Genomic DNA, 11,014 nt, shown 5'->3' with positions numbered 1-11,014 from the left:
AGTTTGGCAAATAAGTTAAAGGCAAAGGCAGTTAGCCGTGCACGCCCCAGGACAGCGCCCTTCTCTCCTGTCCTCCAGCGGAGGCAGACAAGGGCCCTCTTAGGGTGCATGGAACTACGCGCGGGGCGGGGCGGGGACCAACGCGCCAGCAGTGGGGCGGGCTCCACAGTCGGGGCTTAGGGACTGTAGCGACACGAAGGCGCCACCGGCCTCGTCGCCAGCCGCCCTCGCAACCGCCTGGAAGACAGGTATTCAAAGCAAACCGGAGAGCACCCGCTCAGGCGCGGGAGTCAGGAAGGAGCGGCTATCACCCGGTGTTCCTCGGCGGCAGGTGCCCAAGCCTCGCGTCAGCACCATGGACAGCGCCCGCGAACAGCTTCAGGGACGCTTGGATGCCGCCGGCTTCTGGCAGGTCTGGCAGCGCTTTGACGGAGATGGTGAGTCGAACAAGCCATCTGCACACGCAGGTGTAGACGTGGCTCCAGCCCCTCTGAAAGGACCCAGAGTTTCCCCTTCCCACACATTTTTCCTCGCAGGGAAAGTTGTCTTCCAGCATTGTTCAAGCCTCACAGATGTTAGGTATACTGGAATTACAGATCTGGATGTCTGTGTAAGTTCTGGACTCGGCCCCTTCCCAATCTGTGTGTGTGTGTGTGTGTGTGTGTGAAGTTCAGGGTGGAGGGAGGGACTCGGTCCCCTTCCCAATCTGTGTGTGTGTGTGTGTGTGTGTGTGTGTGTCTGAAGCTCAGGTTTGCCCCCCTTCTCAGTCTCTGTGTGTGTATATCTAAAATGATATGTCATGTATAATGACAAAGATCATTACATGTATTTGAGGCTTGAGACTGACATGCAGCTATCTGAAGTCTGCCCTCCCTTATTGTGCTCTTCAAAGGGAGGATGAATTTTACCAACTTCCAAAAAGACACTACCCACACCCACCCCGCAAAAGAACTACCTGAAAAGAAAATGGAACTCTTAAATGTGTGATTTGTCTTTATTAATAATTCAAACAACCCTAAAGAAAATGCCTAACATGTGTTTTGACTCTGCAAACTAAGATTTGATAATTACATCTGTTAAACTTTTCCAAGCTTCCAAATCCTTGGGTTGGACTTTTCTTCTAAAACTCATGTTTATCTGTGGATTCAAATGTATGTATTTAATAGCTCTCCTTTTCGAAATGTTCCTACAAACCCAGCACAGAGCATTAGCTCCTGAATGTGCGTTTACTTTTCAAATCCATGACTTCTAGACGTCAGATATTGGCCCTTAGTTGTTGGAACAGTGAAGAACGTATCCATGGGGATTTTACAGAGTGTGAGATTAAAGACAATTTAGGTAAATCCTAAATGTCACGTGGTATTTTGTGGAAGTGACCACCATTTGTGCATCTCTTGTTGCATTTAGAGAAAGGATACATAGAAGAGAAGGAGCTTGATGCTTTCTTTCACCACGTCTTGACGACACTGGGTACTGATGTAAGTACTTGTGCCACTAAGCATTAATTTATGTGCCTTTCGCAACATGCAAGGAGCATCCAAGTCTTATGTCGATTTGAGCCCATTAATCCCATCTGACCTCTTTTCTTCTTTGCCTGCGTGTGATTTTCTCCATCTCCTAGCAACATGGAGGAATTGAGGCAGGTTTTATAAAAGGTACAACTGGAGCATTGGGTGTGCTGGTCACTGACTTTCAGTGTAACATCTGTCATCCGCTCAGAGACCTTAACTATAAATTCGAACACCTCTGTTTTGAACGTTTCCTTGGTTATGTCTCTGCTAATGGATTTCAACTTGGAGATAAGGCAGCTCACTTTGTTCAAAAAGGTGGAAGAGAGGTTAAGAGCTTTGAGGTTCTGTGTGTTTAGTGCATTTGATACTCCTTTGATAGCAAACTGCAAACAACCACTTAAAATCACTTTCCCTTGTTCATTTTAACAGAAATGATTTTTCTTATAGAAAAATCTTTTCATATAGGTATAGATTTCTTAGGGAATAACCAACCAGAAAATAATCAATATGCCCAGAGCCCAGGTATAATAAATGTAAACAAATCTATCGAGTCCATCATTTACCCTGATGGTAAATCTGGCCTTGAGAGATGGAGATTAACTTTTAAAGATCCCTCTACTAAAGCAGAGGAAAAACTCACACCGAGCCACACCAGCCTAGGTGGGGGAGAGCCCAGTAAAACTCCATCAGGAGATGCCAGGTAAGAGGAATAGCTCTGGAGACAGGAGCATTTAAAATGAATTGTGAAGCTCACTTATGCTCAGATATAACTGTTTAGACGGAAGAATAAAGTGCCTTGCGCTTTCATGGAGGAGCCCAATGAGGGGAACAGACTCCCTGTACATCAAGAAGGGCTTGGGGAGGAGGGTGCGTAGGGGTTGGGGGGGGGTGGGCAGCAGCTCAGAACAAAAGAGGCTGCCATCTGCCTCCGACAGCCACGCAGACCTTGTCTCTGTCTCTTTGAATATATGGACTTCTCTCTGCCTCTCCTATCCTTTCTTTTTGTGTGCATCTGTCTCATTTTTCTGCCCATTTCTGTTTCTTATTCTGATACCTGGCCCCCGTCTTCCATCATCTCTTGACTTTCTCTCTGACCTCTCTGTCTCTCTTCTCTATGTCCTACGTGTCTCTCCATGTCTCACTGTCTCTCCTGCCTCCTTGTTTCCCTTCTACCTCCAGTCTGTTTCTCAGAGCTCTCTTGTCCCTCCTCTCCCTTTCTTTTCCTTTCCCTTTCTTATCGGTCTCATCTTTTTTGCCTCTCATTTCTTGTCTTCTATCAGTTTCTCTTCTCTTTTCTTCTCCTTCCTTCCCTTACCTCACTCTGTCTCCCTCTCTCGGTCTCTCTCTCTCTGTCTCTGCCTTGCTCCTACTTACTGCTGTAAATGCGAAGGCTCATGGCATCCCAGAGCCTATGAGTCAGGCGCTGTTGTGTCACGCATGACAGGAGTATTCGAGGAAAACAAATAGATGAAGGCAGAGCCTTTCAACATCTTAGAATACACTGGACGGTCAAAAAACCCAAATTCCCAGAGACTTGGAACTTCCCACCTTTTCAGAAGCTCCTTGCTTTAGTGGTTGATAGGACAGGGGGAGAAAAGTTGCTGTCAGGGCTGAAATTGGAAGTGTCCTCTTTTCAGTCATGAGGTGGGGGTGGGGCTACAGAGCATAAGGTCTGCCCTAAGCCAAGGGCACCACAAGCCATCCCATGAGCCATCTCCTTCTGGGGCTTTGGCTAATGTCGGAGGCACTGTTGTCTCTAGTGACACAGCAGAGGGGCGGTTCTTTCCTCACCCTCCCTCAGAGCCAGCCTGTGGACTCAGCCTCTCACACCGGGGCAGGCCCAGTCCCCCCAGGAAAGGAGACAAATGAGTCACCAGCGTCCTGTGCCCCTGTGCTCAGTGTAGGCCTTCCTGAGGCTGGAGGCAAAGGGGTTGGAAGGCTGCGGAATCCTTAGGGTAGTGGAGGCAAAACTGGGGCACGCTTCAGAATTCTCTGTATTTGTTAAAATGTAGACCCCAAGTTCCACCCCCTAGGCATTTCGGTACATTCGGGGTCTGCCTAAGATCTCGTATTTTTAAATCACCCCAAGTCGGTTTGTATCTCTTCTAGCCTCTGTCCCTCCAGGAACAGCAACTGCCCGTCAGAAGGAGGGTTCTAGTAGCATCAGGCTCTGGCAGTGGCCCCGGCCACCTCTTCTCAGCACTTGGCTGGGGAGGGGCCTTTGGTGCCAGCTGTTATCCAGATGTCGTCGCCGGCCATTATCCTGTTTCAAAATGCTGAGGCGTTACCCTGGGGCGTAGGGTTATAGAGACCTGCGCTGCACCCTCCACGCTACCTGGACAACCGTGATTAAAGAAACTATTCCTAATTCTGGGGTGTTTTTCCCTGCTGAGAAATGAGCAGCCCCTACACATGTCTTTAAGAAGAGGGCAGGACTTCCCAAATGGAAGCCCTTTAAACTGAGCAACAATCACCATTTGTGACCCTTACTTTTCATCAGTGATGCCCCAGTGCCTATGGAACCAGCCGCAGGGAAGACTCCACCGTTGGGCAGCCCCTTGGCCTGGGGTTTAGGGGTGCAAGCGGTTCTTCGAAGGCCTGAATAGCTCTATTTTCTTCCCTCATTAGCAGGGCACAGAGATCGCGGAAAGAGGAATCTTAAGGTTTCTGACAGTAAGGTGCCTGGTAGTCAACCTTGGAGAGCGGGCAGCCTGTGTGTAATTACCTGGTTCTCAGAGCCTCTGAGGGGACAGACTTAATGGGACCATCAGCCGTTTTTGCTGCTGTTTCTGTTACTCACCCCTGCCCTCAGCTCTCTGCCTTTTCTCTTCACATGCGCAGAACCGGCCTCTGAACTAGGTCTGGATACAGCCAGTGCCCTGCAGAACATCATTGTCTGGGGCCGTGTGCACATCCTTCCCGTCCAGACTGTGGCACATCCCGGGTCTCCCTCAATGCTTCAGGGATGATGAGTACTCTGCGGGGGCCCGGAGTCTCACAGAAGGGGGGCAGGGGGTGCTGATGGGGAACAGAAGCAGTCCCTAGGTCCTGGTGTGTTGGGTCCAACGACTAGGCATGGGCTCTGGGGTGGGAGGTCTGGAAGGACAGAAGTCAAGGTTCTGTGGCTTCAAACTAAAGGCAGCACAGAGAATCTGGCTACAGCTTCTTTGGCTTCACATTTGTTTATTTTGAAATTTAATTTTCCACCAACATGGCCCATGTTAGTTAACTTCCTTTGGGAAGGCCCAGTCCATCATAAAGAATCATTTATTCATTCCGCAGATACTGTATTTGAGAGCTACAGAAATCACTGCCATCCTACAGATCTCTTAATCTAGAAAGTCACCTGAAACCCAGAGTGAAGACCCACCTTGTTGAGTGATCATCAGTTTCTTTTCTGTGTGATTGCACGTACACGACCCACACACACAAACTCACACGCACACGATCCAAGGTGCCAAGACTAAAGATGCCGATCCCTCTATATGTAGTGGACCCACTGACGAGGGGGTTGACTGGCAGGGAGAGTATTAGGGACAGCACTGAGGAGAATGAATTTAGCACGGCTGATGGAGTCTGCAGTCTTGGAATCAGGCACTGCTGGGGAGTGGTTCTGCTTCTCAACTCCCGCATCAGAATTCGTTCTCCATTGTTGATTATATATGTCATATTTCTTTGTACCAATCCTGCAGTCCACCGATGAGGAACAAGTTAGTGTGTAGAAAAAGTTGTACGTGAAAGGAGATGTGGCATCTTTGGTATTCAACACTTTATTACTTTTCCTCCCTTCTAATGACCTTTTCCTCAACAAATCCAAGGAGAAGAGGAAGGGAATGAGCTATGTCAAACTGGCAACCTAGAAGGGCCAGGCTTTTCACTTAGAAATAGAATAGGGGTGCGTGGGTAGCTCCGCTGGTTAAATGTCTAACGTTTGATTTTGTCTTAGGTAATGATCTCATGGTTCGTGAGATCAAGCCCCACATCGGGCTCTGCGCTGACAGCACAGAGCCTGCTTGGGATTCTCTCTCTCTGCCCCTCCCCCACTCACGCACGTGCATACACTCTCTTTCTCAAAATAAATAAATAAACTTAAAAAAATACCTTTAAAAAAGAAACAGAACAAAATTGGGGCACCTGGGTGGCTCAGTTGGGCTTCTGACTCTTGATCTCAGCTCGGGTCATGATCTCATGGTTTGTGAGATCAAGCCCCGCCTCAACTCTGCACTGACGGCATGGAGTCAGCTTGGGATTCTCTCTCTCCCTCTCTCTCTGCCCCTCCCCTACTATTCATGTGTGGTCTCTTCTCTTACTCAAAAAAAAAGAAAAAAGAATAGAAAAAAAATAGAACAAAATCTCTGAGTTCTTGGGAAGAAAGTTCTTGGGAAAGAAAGTATGTTATTATACAGTCTTTTGTCACAACAAAACATATAATGATGTTCAAAACCATACTTTAACACTCTAGTCTCTCGGCGTCCCTTCATTCATGTTTTAGGAATTCACCTACTATAGGTTTCACCTGGTCAGGGTGCCGATCAGTGATGGTTTGCTCAAGAAATCTCTGGCACTCTTCCCCCTGTTCAACACGGTAGGCTTGCTCTAAATGGCTAAGTGACCTGCTTCCCAGGTTAGAGTAACATAATTATCAGGCTATCTGCTCTGAATATTTGATACCCCAGCTACGTTTTTGGAATCCCAGTGGCTTTAATGTGGTTCTGTCTGGCCTATTATAGGCGGCGGTGGTAGAAGAAAATGTGCGGAGACTGAAACAGAGAATTATGGCTCCCCAGGACGTCTCTAGAGCTGGTCGCATACCAATGAAAGAGGTACCGTTAGCCTTTTTAGAGCTATCGTTTTCTCTGAAAGACAATGCAAATCTTACATCTGGTTGGGAAATCAGAACTCTCTACAAGGCAGGTGGCCTACACGGTATTTTGAAGTAATCACCTCTCCTTTCTCATCCGCTTAGCAACAAATAGTTCCATCATTTTAGTTAGGTCAATCAATATTTATGCTTACTTGATAACTGGGGAATTGATATGCTGGAGGCCTTTCAGTTAGCTGATCCAATATTTGTCTCTTTGCAATGCGCTGTTCAAATTCAACCTTGGTATAAGGAAAACTTGAGCGACAATAAATGAGTTTAAACTTCCGTATCGGCCAGCGGAGGCTGGAAAGATCTATCCCTGAAGATCGTTAAAAGCAAAACAGACAGCAGCTGTCTGCAGTTCAGCCCACATTTACTGAGTCTACAAAAGCAAGGTGTTAAGCACGCAGTGCCTCGGGTAGTGTCTCTTTAACCTCATTGTTTTTCCTTCCAGTTACAAAAAGGTTTAGAGTTTAGAAAGGATTTCCACACATATGTTGATACCTTATCCCCCACAATAGTGCAAGGAGATAGGAGTGGGACATTACCCCTATTTCATGTGCATTACGTGGCCAATTAGTGGCACTGGTTTAAGTGTAACCCCACTTAAAGATATCACTCGATGGGTTCATGCTATATAGTTATCAGTCTGTACCTAAAAATGAGCTACTTAAAACTAAGGTATTTATTTTATAGTCAAAATTGCCTGCGACACAGATTACCGGAAACCTGTAGAGCGAGTCTCGATGTCGCCATACTTGGACAGATGGTATTATTCATGAAAACAGGACTGTTTTGCTTCAGAAGGTTATGATAATAGGGCAAGACAACGCCTCCTTACAAAAAGTAGATGTGTTCACCAGGATGCAGCCTTTTCAGAAAAGCAATAAACTAAATCCAGATGTATGAACATAGTCGTTTCCAAAATTTTCCCTCCAAGGCAAAATTATATATATAACGAGTATTTGTAGTATAATGGATGGAAACGTACCTGCGTATCCGTCAAAGAAGGAAGTGCAGGCCTCACGCTAGAAATACCGAAGTATTCGTGACTACATGTCCACTGTTGCATTCCCCAGCCCACAGAACAGAGGGTAACATTCGTGGTGCTCAACAAATATGTACTAACTTAACAATGAATAGATGAAACACGGTTAACCCCTGCTAACAACAGGCAGGCCTTCTCGAAGCACTTGGGAACTTGGGAATAGCTTACGCCAACCATTTAGTCATGGAGTCCTGCAAATGACATAACTGAGGGGCTGTTTGTAGACAAGCCGATGGTACCCAGTTCAACGGTCCGAGGTCCCTAACCTGCCGTCTGTGAGCTTAAGGAGGAACAGTGTCTCCCCGACCTGTGCCGTACCCCTGACTAGGTCACTGACTCCAGTCACAGGTGGTGAGACATAAAAATCAGCACACCTGGTACATGTTAGGTATTCTGGCACAATTAAGATGGGGAAGAAGTCCCAACCGAGCCGCAGCCAGGTTTGGGGAGATGATCTGTACACCGGATTTGTCCAGGGCTCCTCTGTGCCCTCCAGTCAAAGCTAAAGACAGACTGGGTTCTAGAGACTGAGGACCAGCGAATTACATTTTAATTCAGTTCCTTGGCCTATGGTACCCCGTGTGAAAAAGAACTCAGTCCTAAAGACCAGTTGCCATATCCAGTTGACCTTGGAGCCTCGGCCGGGGGCCCGAGGGGTGGGGCAGGGAAAGGGCCAAGTCCACACCGTGAATGTGAGACCTTGGCCAATTCACTGTTCCCTGCGCCTCCGTTTTATCATCTTCATCAACACGGCAGTTACCATGTATTGAATGTTTCATATGTACCAGGAATTTTACTGAACAGCTTATTAATGGTGCCTCGTTTTACTTTCAGTCTTGACATAAACACTAGCATGTAAACATTATTATCCCATTTTACAAATGAAGAAATTGAGGCACAGAGATATCAATTAAATTGTGCCGTAGCAAATAACAGGCGAGCAATGGAGAAGGAATCAGGGTCTGTTATCACTGGCACACGGCGCTGTCCCGCTCCCATAGTAAGGGGGCATTTATGCCCCCCAGAAGGACTGGTGTGAGAATTTAATGAGATAATAAATGAAAAGCACATTTTCCAGTGCCTGCCATGGACGAGCTACTCAGCATAGGATATTCAGAATCCGATCGTTATTATGCCCACACCGTGTCCACGAGCAGACCTTCATCCAACTAGAGAATGTGCGCAGGAGTGTGGGCTCATCACGCCTACAAGCCACCAACAGCATCCGTCTGGGCTCACTCTCTGGCAGTGCACCAGATGCTGAGAGAAGCGCCCGGTGATGGGAGGAATGGCCATTGTTTACGGCGGACAGCTCAGAGAGAAGACAATAACACTGCTAGACCGCGGTGACAGACGAGGCCAGCCGAACATGCCTACGTGCTGATGTAAGAGTAACAATCACACAGGAGACGAAAATGTCACCTCTACTCGTGGGAGACATGACGTAAATCAGTAGAGCTGGAACTCAAACGCAAAGTTGGATGACCGAATTTACCATGCGTGGTCCAAGTATTGCAGCATCATAGAGACACTAATAAACTAATAACATAAAAGAATAAATTAGCCAACTCTCAACACTCCTGCCTGTAACTGTGGCACAGTAGTGAACGTATATGTAGCATCTCGCCAGCACAGCAGAAAGGTTAAAAGTATGGCCATAGTCCTGGTGCCACTGCTTAGTCACCACATAGCTAAGGCAAGTTCCAGTTGCTTTAACTAACAAATAATAATGGTGTGTTGTCTACTCTATAGGTCGTTGTTAGGTTTCAGTGAATAAGCAGACGTAAGAATTTAGAATAATTCATGGCACACATGAGAATTATTTGCTAGTTTAATTTTCTTTTCTATTACAGAGTGAAATTATTTTAATACGAGAGAGTCGTAAGATAGTGCCTGGGACATAGTAAACACTGACAAATTTATTATTAAAATTAGGATTATTATCCTGGATCGGAAGCTTGCAGAAGGCAGATACCCACAGTGTTTCATTCCCAGTACGGGTGCAATACTGTTTGAAAGAATCAGTGAATCAAACATGGCAATCCAGGGCACAGAACTGCAATCTGAGCTCTCACTCTTGAGGAACCCAAGCCCTTCTGCCCTATAACAGGTCCCACCGTGGCTTTTTCCCAGGGGGCACTGGCCAGTGTCACCGACTGCTATGTCTCTCCATTTCTGTAGCTTGCCACTATGTTCTTGTCTGAGGATGAAAACTTCCTTCTGCTTTTTCGTCAGGAAACCCCCTTGGACAGCAGCGTGGAATTTATGCAGGTAAGTGTTTGACTGTATCTCTATGGTTGATGAGGGTTGAGAAGAGACCAGGGCCCCAGCCACCTACTGTGGTGGCCACCACATCTCCCCAGTCCCCAAGGGAGAGCTGCCCATGGAGGACAAGATCGAGCAAAAGAAGCCCTTGGTGACAAGCCACAGCTTTGGCCCCAAGTCCCCGTGTGCCCCCGTGTGCTCTGTGGGAACCAGACTGCTCCCGAGCAGACAAAGTCCTTCAGCCTGGGCTAGGGGAGGCCTGGACAACATCCAGGCAGGTGCACACAGAGGAAGGTAACGGGGGTTTGCTGGGGACCGGGGAGCCCAGAGATCAGGTGCCTCCCCCGGGCAGCTCCAGAGAATGGCTGCCTTACACGAATGCCCTCTGGCCATGTAGACTCTGTGTGAAACTACTTGTTTTCAAATGTTGGCAATTAATCCTAGTTTTGAAGGTATAATACTGTGAAAGAGGAGGACAGAAGATCCAAAGCAGGCTCGGTGCCGACAGCAGAGAGCCCGATGTGGGATTCGAACTCATGAACTGTGAAATCATGAGCCAAAACCAAGAGCTGGATGCTTAACCGACTGAGACACCCGGGCGCCCCAGGATCCTTTAAAATGTCATTACCCAAAGTTAAAAATATCTTTACCCTCTGACTTAATAAACTTCTACTGCTCCAAGCATCTATCTGAAGGGTATAATCAGAAATGTTCATATTCGGAGGAAATGTATTATAACGTTAAGGACCAAAATCGTACATGCGTTATGATCTTAACATTATTTTAAAAATCGTTCATCCTAACACATACGTAAATTAGACCATAGGGAAATACACACAATATAGGTACTGATTGCTCTTAAGCAATTAAGATTTCAAATGATTTTCATGTTCTTTGCACTTTTATATTTTCCAGTTGTGCACAGAATCATAATTATTTACAAATTATTTTAAGTGGCATTTTCGAAATTTTAATTGTGCTTAAAAGTGCTTCAAAGAACATTTTAAATGAAAATAATCAATAGATGGCCCAAGTATACGGCCTCCAAGTTAGTCTTGTCAGGTGTATCATAGAAATATGATGGAAAGGAAACACACAAAAATCCTAAGGGACCATCTCTGGGGTAAGTAGTTTCGGAGATTATACTTGTCTTCTTCTTGTAGTTCGTTAAGTTTGTACAGTGAATCTGATTTACTCTTATAATCAGAAAAACAGTATTAAAATGTTAGGGCGTGCGTTGTACCGAATAATGTCAAGGAATGGGAAAAAGGAAATAGCACAACAGCACTGTCCTCTTTTAGTTTTTCTTTTACCATCTGCCTCCCC

The 11,014-nt window shown here is 46.4% G+C and overlaps 1 protein-coding gene across 1 annotated transcript in view; it reads left to right on the top strand.

Annotated features, from left to right (window-relative positions):
• Positions 1 to 355: 355 nt before the first annotated feature.
• SCGN (secretagogin, EF-hand calcium binding protein) overlaps positions 356 to 11,014 on the top strand; it is a 35,165-nt gene continuing 24,506 nt past the window's right edge. Inside the window, exons 1-4 of the mRNA XM_049654797.1 lie at positions 356 to 437; positions 1,408 to 1,478; positions 6,242 to 6,334; positions 9,605 to 9,694. Of these exons, the coding sequence (XP_049510754.1) occupies positions 356 to 437; positions 1,408 to 1,478; positions 6,242 to 6,334; positions 9,605 to 9,694 (336 nt within the window). The remainder of the gene's footprint in view (positions 438 to 1,407; positions 1,479 to 6,241; positions 6,335 to 9,604; positions 9,695 to 11,014) is intronic.

Source organism: Panthera uncia (assembly GCF_023721935.1).
Source record: "Panthera uncia isolate 11264 chromosome B2 unlocalized genomic scaffold, Puncia_PCG_1.0 HiC_scaffold_25, whole genome shotgun sequence".
In the NCBI taxonomy this organism is placed as follows: Eukaryota; Metazoa; Chordata; class Mammalia; order Carnivora; family Felidae; genus Panthera; species Panthera uncia.
This window is presented reverse-complemented; position numbering and strand designations above follow the sequence as displayed.